This window comes from Crassostrea angulata, chromosome 5, assembly GCF_025612915.1.
Source record: "Crassostrea angulata isolate pt1a10 chromosome 5, ASM2561291v2, whole genome shotgun sequence".
Taxonomy (NCBI): domain Eukaryota; kingdom Metazoa; phylum Mollusca; class Bivalvia; order Ostreida; family Ostreidae; genus Magallana; species Magallana angulata.
Window position 1 is genome coordinate 57619783 of NC_069115.1, and position 17616 is coordinate 57637398.

A 17616-nucleotide genomic window follows, 5' to 3' on the forward strand; every position below is an offset into this window, starting at 1 on the left:
GAAAACTTTTGCAAATAACTGTACAGTAATTTAGTTTTGATAACTTATTTTTTAGTAACCTTTATTGGTCAAACACTACAATTATAATACGAAAGTTTTGTGATACCGAAAATAATATGATCAGTAAAGATGACATTTATCAGAAAAAATGGATTATATAGATATAGGTGACTTTTTTTTATTCTTTAAATAAGTAAAGGATTGTGCCGAAAAATATTCCGGTTTTGAATTCTTCGATTCCCGTGTTATATCTAGGGTGCACGGACTTTTTGGGGATTTGTTGTTTAGTTTTTCTTGAACAATCCAGAAAGATTAACCAAACTAGGTCCTCTCCCCGCAGTCGACACAAACCCTTTCTTGTTTTGATAAAGATAAACAGAAATATCTTTTCAGCGATTCCTCGAGAAAATGATACTAATACGTGGATTTTCAGATATGTGTAACATTAATAGTCCTATCTGATAAACTTTAGACTTTTAATGTAAAATGTTTGTCTTTTTGTGCGTTGAACCAAATAACTTCGTATAAGTATCACTTCAATTAATCGAAAAGATACGTAAAAACTTTAATCTTTGATCTTCAGGTTTTTTTATTTGCCAATTTCATACTTTAAAAAATTTAAGTATCATTTTTTTCTAGGGGTATGCATGTATTTTCTATTTACCCTCTAAATTTTTACTTGCTACGTATTTCGATTGCAATCATAAAGTTAAAATAATGTCAGCCGAAATATCGCACGAATATTACTAGTGTCTTTTATTAAATCATTTTCAACTTTAGACTGAAAATTAATAAAAGACATTAGGCCTAAAATGCATGGACACGATGAACTGAAAAGTAATTATCGATTATGAAAATATGAATTAAGATCGGAGAATACCATCTAGCAAAGTATGACTCTTTTATACTTTATAAAATAACATTTCAACTATGAAAATAGTATTCTCTAAACCAGTTTTAAACTTTTGAATTAGCAAAATACATAAATATATCACTATCATGAAAATATTAACCTCGCGTCCTCCAAACCCCTTATTCAACTTGAGCGAAATATTTTTGTTTACTTATCTACAATACAATTTAAAACTTCATAAATCAAACTCGGGAGTTACCAAGGTCCCGGGAGTCTGGGACACAATGAGTACTTTGTTCCACAGAGCACCGACCTACCTGGACAATTTATAATATGTCAGAGTCAATAAACAGGTGCCCGGTCAGAGAGAGAGAGAGAGAAAACAAGTGCTCGGCCTCACAGACAGTTCCAGTCCACGGCTGATTCCAATGTCCTTCAGGTTGGGTCGACACAAACATCTTCTGGGGGAGCGAGAAATTAATACACCGAGGGCAATGACACAAACACAAATAAAACCGGTACTTAGAAACTTGTCAATTCAACATTTGTTTTTGTAAGTAAACTCTCCATTACTGTGTCTATGACAGTTGCTATTCACATAGACTTTTATTCGTATCGGAATGGTTATAGTTTTGCAGTAAGGTGTTGTTATAAAAAAATGTTTTTAATTCTCATTTCTCCTGTGTTATTTCTGCGTGTTCTGTTTTATTTGAATAAAATTGGTATTGCAATAAAAAGAATAAAATCAAATCAAGAAGACTAAAGAAGAATTCAAATTGATTGTAACCGCTGAGAAATGGCCAAATTTTCCTGATGTTCTAAGGGTCCTACATGTTTTGTAGAGAGTGCCATGAAGAACTTAAGATCCCGTTAGATGATTTGTAAACAGGAAAGGAGATATCAGACTGTGTTGACAATGAGATAGGATGCTCTCTTAAAGTGATTTTGATGTGTTAAGTGACGTCGGTCATTCGGTCAGATCATCACAAGAGACTGATAGATTAGCTCATGTCACAAGGTGCATGCCGTCCTCTACACGGTGTTTCTTCCAGTTTTCAAAACTGAATCCCCCACCACGGAAACTCTGTATTAAATTCGTAATTATTATAATTAAAGTCTACATTGATTGTATTACTAGTAAGTACAATTTTCATGCACTGCATGTGTATATACAGTATGGTGTGTATTAGCATTGAAATCTCTGCTGGGTTATTGCAATAGTCTTGGCAGCTTTCGCTCTCAGTTTCATAATATCCGAAACAGCAAAACAAAGATTGATTGTTTACCTTCTGCTTAAATGGTACAACACATATATTTACATTTCCATTAATGCTTCCTATGTCTTCTTATTAAGGCGATGCACCGAAGCAATACAGTGACTAGCTCAGCAACAGAACAATGGGCACCGAGGAATTAGTCACCTTATTCTCATCGTTATCAATTTGTACCTGTCTAGCTCTGAGTAACAAAAGTTGTAAAATTATGAATTTGTAATGAGGCTTTAAAGTCATCTTCATAAGAAATGGAGTCGTGCGTCATCTATTCATTCATAAAGAGATCTTTATTTTATGTAAATAAGTCTTGCTCGGTGTCTCCCTGTCAACAGATGTGTACTGGAGGCTTGTCAAATCGGAAAACCAAGAAATTAATAAAACCAAGGTTAATTTGTTGGGATACGGCTCGCTTACAAATACAGTATTTGCATTTGTTGTTGTAATATGTGCATATTTTATTGAAGATTGTGTGCGTCTATTGCAGGCAAAGTCAGAACATTTGTCATCAAGAAAAATAATATTGTTTTCTGTATCTTTAATCTGCATTTATCTTTACCACGCATTTGAATATTTGCTCTTTAATTTAAAAAGAAACAATATACCAAAATTTAGAAAAAGATTTCTAGATAAGTTAAGAACTTCCAAAGAGGTTTATTTGAAAACCATGATATATAGACAACATTTAAATCAAATGAATGTGCTTGCAGATTTCGCCTACATCTTATATAGGAACCGACAAAGTACAAAATAGCGTCAATATTTTCCCAATTTTAGCACACCATTCTATGCTTAAAGAGAAATTTTTTCATATTTGTTCAGCTTAAGAGCCTTGTTTGTTTTCGAAATTTAAAAAAATGACGTTTTTTATGTAAATGTCTGTGTTGTGATGGCTGTCAACGCAAGTAAAATCCAATGTAGGCAGACGTTGTCACGTGATCTAGATAACAGGTAGGAAGCACCTGTCAATCACCGGACGTGTCGAGAGACCTTTATATATAAAGCTTTACAGGTAATCCAAATCACATTGATGAATTTTAACTCCAGTAAAATCAAACCGTCTCGATAACTAAATAGTTTATAATGGAAGACAAATCTTCTATAGACAGAATAACTGAGGCTCTGTCCCTACTCAAATCCGATCTGGTGAGTATACATTATACAGTCTTCCATCAAGTTGTGATTGAAAAACGTCCAAAATATCTTACACTGCCAACATTTGAACTATGACACGTGTTTTTTTTCCTTACTTTTTTCGTATTAATTTCAATTGTGTATCTGGACTTTTATTAAAACTTTTGAACTATTCCTTATTTATGGCGTAAGCCAAACAGAGATCGTCTTCACTGTTGTTGTTGTCTTGTAGATGGAAATGAGGAGCCAAGATGTCAAACTGATGCGACAACTAATCTCTATCAACACCACAATAGGTAGGATCACCAACAAGGGGCCCCGGGTCGCAGGCGCCGTCACCAGGAGTGCAAGCTTCGGCTCCATGAAGCGCCCTACCCTAGACCGGATGCAGGGCAAGAAAACGACGGACATCGTTTGTAACCTGAAGAACCCACTGGTCAGACACAGGAGCGCCCCACTGGTGGTGGAACTCCGCAGGAGCGAGGCCTTCGACCACAGCTTTGATGGTAAATAATTGACTATTCAACTATTCAGCTTCTTGATTAACTAACTACTGTTTGTTAACATTGTCTTGTTCAATATTGTTTCCATGTTGTTTTGTTGATTTCAAATTGCTGTGAATTGTTGAATAAAATAGTAACCTTAACGTTCATTTTGGTTGCAGAATCTGAGGAGGAGTTAGCAGGTTCCCCCTTTGAGTCTGAGAGTGACCTGGAATCTCTGGGTGGGTCAACTTCCTCACTGTCCCCGGAAACCCCTAGAAAGTGCCCCCTATCCTACATGAGGCCCCTCCCCGAGGAGGAGGACGTGGACGAGAAGAAGTACTACGGGATTCTGATGAAGAACATTAAGTTATGGAAGTACTCCCAGGAATCGGTCAGTAGCTCGTGTGGCTCTGACAGTTCATGATATTACTTAGAGGGGAGAATGGGAAACTGAATGCTTCTTGTGAAGGGACTAATTGAAATCCTGTGCCGCAAATTAAACATCTCCTCCACAACGCAAAATGTTTATAATGAAGTTATTAACATGATTTTGTTCTAAACGAAATCTATATCGGAGGACTGGTTTGTTTACCGGGGAAATAATTTCATAAAATATCCTTCATACTTGTTATTAGGATATTGTTCCATCTAAATATATACCGGAGAACTACTTGATTTTTACGGAGGAAATTATGTGATAGAATATGATTTTTTTTACAAATATCACTGCCATTTCATAGTCATGTAAAGCAGTCCGTGTAGTGAGGAAATTGTCTCTCTGGTTTTTTTTTAGTTACACTAATTAACACCAGGTTGTAATTTGCCAGATGACATAAATTAGCATTTAGAGTGGGATGTGACGTGAATCCTGTCCATCTATTGAGAGAAGAAACATTTGCATTGAATTTGAAAGTCCGTGTGTCATAATTGTGCGTCAGTTGAATTTGTGTTTAAATGGCGGTGCTCCTTTTTTTATATTATATTTATTCATTTTATGTACTGTTTTACAATTGTTGATGTTTATACAACTTGTTATGAAGAAAAATAAATCTCTTTAAATCTTCAAATGTATCTTTGATGTTGTCTTGATAAATGCAGGATGTATTGACAAATTCTGTAGTAGCTATGACAGACTGACAAATATCCCTGTATAAATTAATAAGAAGCTGCTGTTATGCCCCTATCACTGGGATACATAAGAATTGTTCCTTTAATTATAGAAAAAGCACATCCTGATTTTCTGGTGAGGGGAAATTATCAGAATTACCGCATACTTTTCTTGCTGCGGTCGGCAGGGTATTTGGAAAGTTATATACTTTCATTTACAGCGCATCATATCGCAAAAAAAGTTGGGCCTTGGAATAAAAATTGAGTCATTACATTGCATCATCATACGATTACATAGACATTACATAGACATTACATAGACATTACATAGACATTACATAGCCATTCCATAGACATTACATAGCCATTACATAGACATTACATAGACATTACATAGACATTACATAGACATTATAGGAATAAGCTGAGAGATCGATTACATAGACATTATAGGAATAAGCTGAGAGATCTGAATGAGGTGTAGAACGTTTATCATTAAACTCTTCTAATCGACTCCCCCCATTGTACGCAATTCATACCCACTCTTCACTCTCTTTTGAGGGGTTATGTCACAAATACCCATAATTTCGGGGCACGTTTGTCCGTAAACACTTCAAGTAGCTAAATAGCGGATAAGGTTAGCGGGGAAGGTCCCTGTAGATAGGGCGGATGCATTGACGACATGTAATTGGTGTTTCCAGGTCCCGGACCGTGTTACAACAGAGTGTGAATCACGCCCATGTCACCTGTCCCTCAGCAAGGTCAAGGGTCAACAGGTGCGCTCAGGTCGACTTCCATTCCAAACACGAGTGTAGCTTTTTTTAGGTTGGTACATCCTTAATCGTAACAATCTTAATTTAGGGCAACGGGCTATATCCGTTGTTCGCCGAATTTTTGTGTTTGATTTAGATAGATTCGATTTGAAAAAATAACTTTTATGGAATATATTTGTTTTATTTCATTTCCATAATGTACAGGTAATTTTTTTTTTTGAAAATCAACGTTAAGAATATGATAAACTTAGATTAGTTCTTTGATTTTATTTAGCCAACCTTCTTTTTCCAAAATAAAATGCTTTTAGGCGATCTTTACCGCTAAGTATTCAAATATTCTTAATATCAAAATGAACTTGTTTTAAGTAATGGATAAAACAACAAAAAATATTTCAAACATCAGAAGTAAGTTAAACCAATGTCAAACAGCTACTAGAACATCTAAAAGGCACTCAATACAAATTACTCATGTTCATCCTCTCATTACATTGACTAATTACAAAAATCAAAAGATTGATATTTTTTGAAATCCATTAAATTTTTTATCGATGCATTTAATCATCATCAAGGTAACCGCACACCACGAGACTTTTACCTGAATCTTTCATGTTACCTGTATGGGAAGTAATTACAGGTGTGTATATATCCAGGTAAAATCTCTGGTCTACGCCAGGTAACCAGCCGACGACCGGCCTCGATTTGTTGGCCATTTCTCTTGACGAACAAGGGCCTGCTATTGACGTAACTCATATTCATGCGTATATCATTTTTCAAATATGAAACATTTTAAAAAAATGAAAATATGATTGATGCATTTTGAAAATATACAAAGATAAAATATGAGTGGTTATTTATGGTTAAAGTGCATTGCTTATGATTAATATTTAATCTCCTTTTAAAGATGTAATTCTTTGTCTTGTATTATCATCAATCATCTTAAAATATCCCGCATAAAACACAGAATATGATCAGAAATCATATTTAAATCTTTAATACATGTACCACGTTTCTTAACAACAACCCCCACCACAAAAAAGAAAAAAAATTACACGATATAAAAATTGAAAGCATGTATCAAATGATAAAAAATGCATTTACGTACAGCCTGATACAGTATTCAAATAGAGAGCATGCCATTTATTTATCTTTCCAAGGGCCTTATGCTATATGCAGGACTCATTTAATTCTCTACAGTAACCTTTATTTATGGAATTTTTGTAAGCATGAAGTACGTTCTTTTCGTATGATAATTTCCATATTTTACTGTCTTAAATTCTTCACATTTAAATGTGCATCATTTTGTTCTCTGTGAAGAAGTGAAAAGAACGAAAAGAGTGAAGAAACACGTTTGCAAATGCATGCCTCCGTACACTTCGCCGTGATTTAGCTGTTCTGTTATGATGTGGACCAGGTCCCCTCTCCCTCAGGTAGACAGGTACAAACAGGTGAGGAACACTCCTGTCCTTGCTAGCGTTTTTAAATAGATACCCATTCGATACAATCAAATTTATCAAAAAAAATGTAACCCCATTTAAATATTTCAAACATTCCCATCATATTCCATAAAGTTCGTATTAAAAAACCATTCATCATTTTATACGTACGATGATAAAGCGCAAATTAATTGTCATATACATCTAAACTTACCGAAACTAAATCCCGAATCATTCTGTGCTGTGTTAATAATTGTCTACTCAGGTAATTCATATCTTTAATCCATAAATAAGATTTAAATCTCTGATTTGATTTTGTAATCAAAATAGATCATATACCTTGACACGTTATTCGGGTGTAAGGGGCCTGGGTCCTAGGTCAGGTCGGTACGGACCATACACCTGGACAGGAACAATGCAACAGGTCGCGTGCTGAAACATTGACCTCCGACCTCGGCCTCGGGTCACACTAAACAATCTACAATTCTTCATTTAGACTAAAAATCACATTCAACTTATTTACTAAACACGTAAAATTTTATGTTTGAAATATATGTATTTCGCCTTGTTTAACATTACTGTGTGATAAAATATATGGAAATGACATTGCAATAAAGTTAAAACTTAAGAGGTTACTCTGTATCATGAAATTGTATACATTTGTTTATATGATTTAATCACTCAACAGTTGTGTTTGTGATGTCAGGGTATTTCTACAACCGTCTAAAGTGAAAAAATCTCTTTTTTGGTACCTGTTTAATTTTATAAAAATTAAGGCATTACCTGTATGAATATATCAAACTTCAACCTTAGAGATCAGTCACCTTAATTAGTTTTTACTCTGAGCATAAGGTTACATACACCAGTGTTAGGTTATAGGTTATTTAGGTTATGTGTTATCTTTCTTGTTCAAAAGAATGTAAAAAATTGGTAGAGGCGTTAAGAATACGATTAATCACTAAAACCTACATGGTACTCAATATATAAATTTTAATTTAAATTAAACTTCAATTTTAAAAGATATAGACAAATAAAGCGTTTATTTAAAAAGACTTTGAAAGATAAGTTTAAATCGTCAACATTCCTACCGACATATTTCAATAACCTTATTAACCTCTTTATCTCTTTTCAACAAATATATTTCAATTTTTCATGAGTAAATAAAAAGCGAGTTTCGGTTCGATCGATTTCAACAATTAATCGATAAATGCAGACATTAACCGCCTATCACCGAGTGTGTCACACTTTGTTGCTCTCTCCTATGTAACCTATGGGGTAGGAAGTAAAAAAACACACTCGGAGAACACTAAACCAAATAAAAAATCGTTTAAAACCACGAAATAGGTCGGAATAACTTTATTTGATATTTAATCCTCGGGGCACTCACCCCTTTTTTTTAATATAACCACAGAAATTGTCGGGTGATAACCAAAGCCTTTTACCCAAAGTATATTACATTATATTATCACGATGAAGAAATAAAAATAGATATGCGTAAAAAATAAATGTGCATCAGAAAGAACAGTGATTCAATTTAGGAACGGAAAGAGCTTTTAACTTTGTTTACTCCATTTGAGTATTTTGTAAACTTGATAATACACACAATCACCGGTTTAAAGTTGGGGTAGTAATTTCTGAATTGAGCAAGATTTGTTTTCGCAAAATAAAAAAAAAGATTTTTCTTTTTGTCAGTGTCAGAGTGCCACGCTGCGAACAAAAGCCACAAGTTTACCTAGAATTTACAAATTTAGAATAGGTGAGAGTACATGTTTCAAAACATGAACGTCAGGATTCCATAATAGATTGATACACTGCACACAATGAAGTGGTAGAAATAACGCCGAATGAGAAAGGGATAAACTTGCATTAAATTTTGTCTAAATTTAAAATTTGTCAATTTATATTTGCTTTAAATATTTTCACGTCAAGACACACTTAACGAACGGTTCAGAACACCCTCTGTTTCACAAACTGATTGACGATGAAACCTGTAATACATCATGAAAACAAATTTTTCTGAAATCTCATCTTCGCTAGCCAAGGGTTTCTGATCCGCACCGCTTCTCAGAAACTCTTGGCTAGCGAAGATGCTGAAATCTCTGTATTGTTCAATTAAATATAATTTCAAATATTGTTTCACAGATTGAATGATTGATTCAATGTTGATTTAAATTCGCGGCGAAAATATTCCATTATAAAACGATTACGTCAAAATGTCTGTTGACTTGAATGTACCTCTTGCAAGTATACTATAGATTATATTCAGAACGACATTTGTCCATTCATAGTCATGCTCTGTACCATATTTTTCTCACTTGAAACGACATGCATAATAGCAATTATTTAACAATCAAATTGCAACTGTATGATAATTCGGACTGAGTACCAAAAGAACCCCTTCAATACTTATGGTCCGATGTGGCGGGAATTCAATCCCCGACAAACAGTTTGGGCTCCCCGTCGCCTCCTGTCACACAAATAACAATGGTGGACGGTCATTCGATACTGGTGTGTGCAGAAAATCAAAGGAACCACCAGTGGGGGTGCATACTGCGACAACATTTTGTTGTTTTTCACTCTCAATCATGCGTTTCACTCAATATTTATAAATACTAATCTGGTCCGTTATGTAAACTATAACAATATTGTATCATACAGAGTTGACATTTATCAGCCAAGGATAAGTATACTACCCCCGGTAAAGCATCAAAATGGATTACACGTCGAAGGATTTGAGCAAATTCGAAGTCATAAAACATGAGCTGGTGAGAACTTTTTATTTTGCAACAATCAAGATAAGCTTATGTATCTTTAGTGACTACAGAACCAATAACAAATGTAAACTCAGACTGAAATTTAAACAATTTTAGTGCGCTTTTGCAGTTTAGAGATAAAGACATGTACTAGTAATTTTTATTTGATTCCAAACGAATAGGACAGCATCAAAGAGCAGGAGGAGCACCTCATGGAAAACTTCCTACAGATTAGCAGGCGCATTCAGAGAGCGGCATCGTCCCCACTTCCGGTCCCTCGACTACTTCCGGATCAGGCCTTTATCTGTAGACATGGTCACATCAACTGTCTGGGGTTGTACGGAAATAAGGAGGACTCAATGAATTGGAGACTTGCTACACCAACAGAGATATTGTCAAAATCCTTGAAAAATCTCGAAGGTACGAAAAAAATATCATATCTACTTAAGTAGATTTAAATTTCAAATGAATGGAAGATATGCTCCTTTTGCTTAAACCTGATGGAAGACATATGTTTACCTCCTTTAAAAACTATTATCTTTTATTCCAGAAATCATAAGCTCCCTTGAAGACATGAGTATTAGAGAGTCTTCAGACGTTTCTTGCTTAGGCCACGACTCTGACTGAATTCACTCTGTTTCTAAACAAAAGTTCCTTGTAACTTAACCAAAGGTCCAATATGTTCATCTCAAACAAAGACGACGAAAGATGTGCGTTGCTATTGGAGACACGTATTCCTTTTCGATTACTGGACAGTGTTGCATTCGACAAGGTGTTGCCAAAACAGGATTTGTATGGTGTCTGTAATTCAACGTGTAGCTTCTTAATCCGTAATAATATATTTTGTAGTTTATCAAACACATGCTTTATTATTAAAGTTAACCAGCTTTATCGGCCAGACTGAGCGTTTGATTTCAGACATCAAACAGCATTAGTTTTAGCGTTGCCATTGTTAGATCTTGTACCTAACCGATTTCCGGCTCAGCGCCATCTGTGAGGAATTATGACTGGTAGAACTATATAGTCAACTTTTTTAAAGATTGAATGGTACAGCTGTATTACCTATACCTAAATTCTGATAATAAATTGGTTAAAAGAAATAAATCGCTGTATAAATTACAATGAAATTTTAACACGGGTTGTGCACACACAAATTAAATAAACAGTACTTAACGCATGTGGATTGTCAGTACATGGAAAATGTACATGGTCAGTGATTAATACCCCTATGATAAACAAATAAATTGCATATATTTTACTTTCACAACATAATCAAACAATCGAAAGGTATATTGTCTATGTTGGTCAAATACATAAATGTTGCATGTTGTTTTAATTTGGCAGTCTTAGATACTGCACCGATTTGACATGATCCGGAAAGAGCAAGTTGTTTGTATATTGCAGGTTGCTCATATAAAACATTGCATGTTGCGAGCTGTAATGTATTTAATAAAGAAACCTAATGGTCAGATGCGAATGAAATATAAAAACTCAAGAAAAGGAACAGTGATTTAGGTACGTGGTCCACAAACATCAGTTCAAAGCAATATTTGATGAATACAGGCCATGTGTTTTTGTTAAATCATTCATTATCATTCATTCAATATAGACCGTGTGTTTATGTTCAACCATTCATTTTCTTCATGAAACGTTTTCACGTGAACTTTCAGTGTCCATTGTTACATAATTTCTACGTGCAGATCACGTGGTACCGTTTGATCGTGCCCCGCACCACTGAGTGCCCGGGAGGAATGCTGGGGGACCCTGTCTGTGTCAGAGAGTACTTTTGAGGGGGGATTGTACTTATCTTAGTCGTCAAAACACTTAACACAGTCTGGGGTCGTGTTTCATAACACTTTTACTTAGATGTCACCCCCTACTGGTTGGTAAAACAAAAGAGATTTAGAGTCTACTGTGACGTCATTGCCAACAAAATGGCTGATTGCGACTCAAGATAACGGGGCTATTTTGTCCTGAAAGTCCATCAGGGGAACATAGATTTTGGAGATTAAGTCAAATAAATTTATTTCAAAACAAAGGCATGTTTTTTCCTGAGACTTAAGTAGTGTTTTTTCGTGCAACTCTAATTCCCTTCATGAGGAAAGGAAAAGAAAAGAAAGACATTTATATTTGAAATATATTGCAGGGGATCGAGATGTCTTTGTGCAGTTCAGTGACTAATACTGAACAATTCAAAAACGATGCTACATATTAAATGGAGGGATACTCATTATATGTATACTTACCAATCATTTACGATTGTTAAAAACATTCTTAGGGTAACACGTATTTGATTATGAAGAGGAGTGAACAATTTTCCTGTTTTAATTTATCAGATTTAATTTTCGTGTTTATACGACATAAAAATACACAGATGTAAACAAAGATCAGAATTTAATGGAGCTACGTTGCAGATAAAGTCACTCAATATCCTTTTAACCTTTCCTAATCACTCATCACTCCCTGTTTTTTAATAGATTTACTTTATTTCAAAACGAAAACATTAAACCATGGATGTACATTTGTAAGTGGAATTGAAAAAGGAAATTGAATGTTATTGATTCTAAAAAGTTCATTGCGTACCTTTTAAAAACAGTTTAATTGAAAACACTTATTTTTTGTCGAGCATAAATTTGTAACAAATTGAAGTTGGTTAAGCAGAACTTTTAAAAACAAATCGATTTAAATTTAAATTTACACTACACCTTACATACAAGTATGTGCAGCATATTGCATACTTGTTTCAATACACAAAAATACATTAAAAAATATTAAATGCAATGTTATTCCTAGCTATAACAATTTCCAAAAACTTACTTTTTTACGCCTGTAACACTATCTTTAATTTTAAATAATGGTATATGTTGTATTATATTAGAAGAATGGATAAAACCATGTCGGTGTCTGTATACAGGTGAATCTGAATTGTTCAGTAATTGCGCAAAGTAATATCATTTGTCTTTTGATTGCAAATATTTTTCCTGAATCAAATACACTAAATTTTTGGAAATTTTATTTTGGTTGACAAATACTCTTAACAATATTGTTGCGCTTTTTCATAAAGTTGTGTTCGTGTATAAAGTTAATTGAATTGAAAATGAACTGGCTTCAATATTATGACACGAAGAAATCAATCCATCGATATCAGAAGTTTGCATTTTTTTCGTTCGCTAAAAAAATGAAAATGTTTAAGATGCGTATTTTTACAATTGTTCCTTGTTGTTTTCAAAACATTGCAAAAAGTTATATGACATGCAATCTTTTTTCAAGAAAAAAATTCTTGTAATACGATATTTCCCCGTAATCTTATTGCGTCATTATTTCTCCGGCTGTTTGTGATACCCGGATTTATAGACCATCATACTTGCACTATTCAGCTCCCCTCATTGTTTTACGATTGTGTTTTGTAATTGGCAAATGTTGGATTTTAATAAAACTTAAGGAGGCACTCTCGTCTGAAGTTGACACCCGTGTTCTATTGTGATTTTCATTATCGCGGGAAGCTTACATAACCATAGCAACAGGTTTTTACCCCTAATTCCCGTCTTACTCCCCCAATTGACAAGGTGCAACTCGTTCAATAAATTGGACCCTTCGAAGCAATAAGGAATTAGGTCTGACATTGATGGCGTTTTAAATTTGCAATAAAATTTCGATACATTGTCACATCTTAATTAGAATTTATTCAATATTGAACATAAAACACTATTGAGGAGCGTTTTATCAGGTGCCTGGGTTTACTTGGCAGCCCTACTGGGACTTGTGTATTGTTATGCCACGGACTGTCACGAACAATACCAGGAGAAAGTTGATCTCCCCCTGGTGGCGAGGCTTGCACCCGCAGAGATTGCGCTCCGTGTGGGGACCCAGTGGACCGAGATAATGCGCGCATACCTGCACACCAGCCCGGTGGAGACTATAAATACAGGGACGATCCGGTACTGTCTCATTCAGAGTTTGGCTCGTGATCTGAGAACTTGGAACCTAATTGATTGTTACAAAACGCAATAGGAAAACTATAAAATGGCTTCTGAAAGAATCGATGGCGCTTTGGCTTTGCTTAAGAAAGAATTGGTGAGTTGATGATTTGTCTCTGATAAGTACAGGTACTGTTCTTTTTTTTTCTTGATAAATAAAAAATTGTTATTGTCTGTACCTGGTACTAACTGTTCTTGTTTATTTAATTACAGAGAGAAATGAGAAACCAGGACGTTGTCATTATGAAACAGTTGATTGGCCTAACCAATACGCTGAAAGCAATGAATGGGTCCTCGGCGAAATCCAGCCTCAGCAGAAATCCCAGTCGATGTTCCCTGACTTCCAGGAAATCCAGCATGGACTCGCTCCTGTCGGCCTCCAGCGACAGTCTCCATTCAGCAATCTCAGAAGGGGAGAGCAGTGTCTCCTCCAGGGGCCTTCCGTCGGTTGCCACGACTCTACCGGAAGCTGAACTCACGGAGAGTCAGTACCGCGGGATCCTGATGACAAACGTCAAACTATGGAAGTACTCTCAGGCAGATGAGGCCTCTATCTCGTCCGATTTCTCAGACCAGGAGGACGATGTATGAAAGACCGATCAAACGGAGCTGTTCCCGACTCCTCTGGAGTTATCGATAGTAATTCCGGACTACTAAATAGTTTTAGTGAGAGTTTCCGGACGACGGACAATGTGGCGGACTTAACGCCGCACAGATAAAGCCGAGACAGACGATGTCCTCGGGTAGACGGTTGTATTGATGGCCGATACGTACATTGACAGTTATCACAGGTTTAGGAGCCTGTATCGGTTTTATACGATCAAAAAGAGACTGCAGTTTATACATAGTATACATTGTATAAATACTTGTAAGCACAATTGCTGTACAACAATGTGCTGTCTCATTTTCATGGTCATCAAGGAAAAATAAAGCTTTTGTATAAAGTGATTTCTTTGTGCGTTATCTTTATCACTCTAAAGTACATGTAAAAGGTTTGTTGTGTATACTAAGAAGCGACGAAGAGTTTCCTGCTAATATCGCTGACTTCTCCTGATTACATGTAGGTATACAGTATATATGTACATGTAGATACCAAGAAGCTGAACTTGTTCACTGTGATTTATAGATATTTTTCTGGATGTTTTGGTTGAAAGTAATTAGGAGAACCAAATGTACCTACCCCATATCATGGAAGTGTCTGTCCGTGACGGCGGCTCTGTTACACGGGGGTCTATAGGAAGTGCGTAAATTCAGGGTACAATGCTGGTCACGATTAAGGGTCATAATTCACCCCGGGGTGGCTATATGACGTGCTGAGGTAACGTCAAAATGTATTTTTAAACCGCGAAGTCAGAAATAGCCCAATAACGTCGGCTATCTGTCGAATCGGTGCCGTCTCGGCGCCTTCCCCACTCCCAAAGTGGATAAGTTTTCACTTTTACTACCCCTAAGGTTAAAGTGCGAAGCTATTTGAAACTGAATCTGTTTACAAACTCAATGGGTTCAGTAATATGAGAAAAGGGTTGAATTTTTAATAGATTTTGTTGACACAGTGTACTGTCTGTTTTCATTGTCTCTAGGATAATTATAGCTCTTTGTAGGGTTTTTTCTTTGCACCTTTTAAACATTGTTTCGTAAAAGATAAAATGCTTATTGCATCGATTATAGCTACCGAATATTTATTTTATTATTTTGACTAGCCCTATGTTTTGAATCTACAAGTTTGTCTTGCAGGTAAACCGATATTGGTGGGTTGATTTACTTTAACACCCCCCCCCCCAAAAAAAAAAATAAAATAAACCTCGGACCCCCCCCCCCCCCCCCGCAGAAAAAATTCTGAATCCACGCATGTAATGGACACACATAGCCATTAAATTATCTGCCATGTTATCGTTGGCCATGAAAATAACAACTATAACTTGAATGTCTGCTATCAGGTGAATTCATCATATCGACAATTGTGAATTGTTTGTACTTAAAAAATTACCCAGATATACCACGGTATGTACGTTTTTTACCCTTGTGTATACATAATCATAGAAATTAACATAGTACACAGCAACATCTTTTAATTATAGAAATTAACGTAGTAAACATCAATTTCTAAAGATTTACGCCCCGCTGTGATTTTCTGGTATTTTACATGCACTTCAAATTATCAAATGATTATAACTGTCTTAAACACCGTGACATATTTCTCTGAAGAGAACCATCTGTCTGTGGAATGTGGTACTGAATGCATTGTAATTATCCTGATCACCTCCGCCGGACTTACCGTGTGTATGCAGGTATCCCTCGGTGACAGCTGCATGCATAGGGCCCTTCTATGAATAATAATCTTGTTTTGAACTTCTAAATTCCTTTCGTTCACTGAATTCCTCGTGGCACAGGGACTAATTTGTACGATTTAGAATTGCTTTTTTTTTTGGAAGTTACAATATCTTAAGTTCAGTTAATGCTTGTGCGATATACCCGAAGTTTTCCTGTTTTTTAAAACAATTTTGATATTTTACTTGCCGGGTCGTTTTCCTAGCAACGTCGTTCCTAGCAAGTAAATTATCAAAATCATTAAAAAAAGCCAAGAAAACGTCAGATGTTTCAGACTAAGTTAATGCATAATAAACGTACCTGTCACGAATTTTTAAAACGTAAAATAATAGGTTGTACTTTTTGTTCTTTTAATTACATGTTGCTTTGAATTATTACTTACTCAGTCTTCCAATGTCAAAAAATATGCTCCCCATTCTTAAAATTTTGAGTACATGTTTACAAATTTTATTTCCATAAAACAGTAATGCAGACTTGTTTTTTTTCAATAGATATATAAAAAGTTAACAACATGATATTTTTTTAAATGTCTAATTAATTAATTTCCAAGATGACAGTTTCAAATCATTTTCATAAGGAAATGCAATTTACAGATATTGATAAGGTCAGGAAAAACAAAAATTAATCACAAAATAAAATGTTAGCTAATCAGCGCACTCGATTCTTATAGAAATTAAAGAATAACACGTAAAAGAGATAAGAAAAAAATGTACTCCTCCCCGGCGGGGAATCGAACCCCGGTCTCCCGCGTGACAGGCGGGGATACTTACCACTATACTACCGAGGAGTTGTTGTTACTGAGGTTTAAATCGAAAGTGGTTGACCTGTAATATTTTATAAACGTCACTAGACCATAAACAACACAAATTGTTGTTATTCGTATCTAGACCGACTGCGTGTTGACTTTGACCTCACGACACTCAGCCTCTCATGTCTGGTTTAATCCCAATCAGAAAGATCTGGAGGGGGGGGTGGGTGGGTAGAAAGACAGTTCTCCCCCGGCCCCCTTTCTCCAGATCATACTGGGGGGGGGGGGGGGGGGGGCAGAACTGTCTGTCTGAAACCCAACCCCCCCCCCCGACCATTGGTATTGTAGAAATATTGTATGTTAGGAATTACAGTTTCTGCTTAAAAACAGGATTCAATTTAATCATTTTTTCCCACGCTTTTTATATAGCTTAATGCATATATCTATCCTTAAAAAATATATATATGCACTTTCATTACATTACTGTACAATCCCAAAATCGGCCTAATATAAATTTTTAAAGAAAATTTATACAATATTTCATCAATTGTAAATATAATAGTCATAATACACACGAGCATTTTCAACGAAGAACCCATTTTAACACCCCCCCCCCCCCCCCGTAACGTTTATAATTAATGGCTACGATTTTCATCATTGAAGTATTTTCTTCTCTATTTCTTAAAAAAAACTGGCCGTGATTTATCAGCTCTATACTGAGAAACTGACAGGTCTAAATTCTACAAGATCCAGT

The 17616-nt window shown here is 35.5% G+C and overlaps 3 protein-coding genes and 1 non-coding gene across 4 annotated transcripts; 3 read left to right on the forward strand and 1 right to left on the reverse strand.

The window, feature by feature from the left end:
- The first annotated feature begins 3120 nt into the window (after window positions 1-3120).
- Window positions 3121-4810, forward strand: LOC128184317 (uncharacterized). The gene is made up of 3 exons (XM_052853753.1): window positions 3121-3270; window positions 3491-3764; window positions 3923-4810. Exons 1-3 carry the CDS (start codon window positions 3208-3210, stop codon window positions 4165-4167), a joined length of 582 nt encoding a protein of 193 aa, XP_052709713.1. The 5' UTR covers window positions 3121-3207; the 3' UTR covers window positions 4168-4810.
- A 4663-nt stretch (window positions 4811-9473) lies between these two features.
- On the forward strand, window positions 9474-10499 carry LOC128182799 (uncharacterized). The gene is made up of 3 exons (XM_052851549.1): window positions 9474-9821; window positions 9992-10229; window positions 10360-10499. The coding sequence occupies exons 1-3, from the start codon at window positions 9768-9770 to the stop codon at window positions 10434-10436; spliced, it is 369 nt and encodes a 122-aa protein (XP_052707509.1). The 5' UTR covers window positions 9474-9767; the 3' UTR covers window positions 10437-10499.
- A 3190-nt stretch (window positions 10500-13689) lies between these two features.
- Window positions 13690-14734, forward strand: LOC128182798 (uncharacterized). Its single transcript, XM_052851548.1, has 2 exons — window positions 13690-13883; window positions 14000-14734. Exons 1-2 carry the CDS (start codon window positions 13833-13835, stop codon window positions 14375-14377), a joined length of 429 nt encoding a protein of 142 aa, XP_052707508.1. The 5' UTR covers window positions 13690-13832; the 3' UTR covers window positions 14378-14734.
- Window positions 14735-16829: 2095 nt separating this feature from the next.
- On the reverse strand, window positions 16830-16901 carry Trnad-guc (transfer RNA aspartic acid (anticodon GUC)). Its single transcript has one exon. It is a non-coding gene; the product is annotated as a tRNA-Asp (tRNA).
- Window positions 16902-17616: the final 715 nt, after the last annotated feature.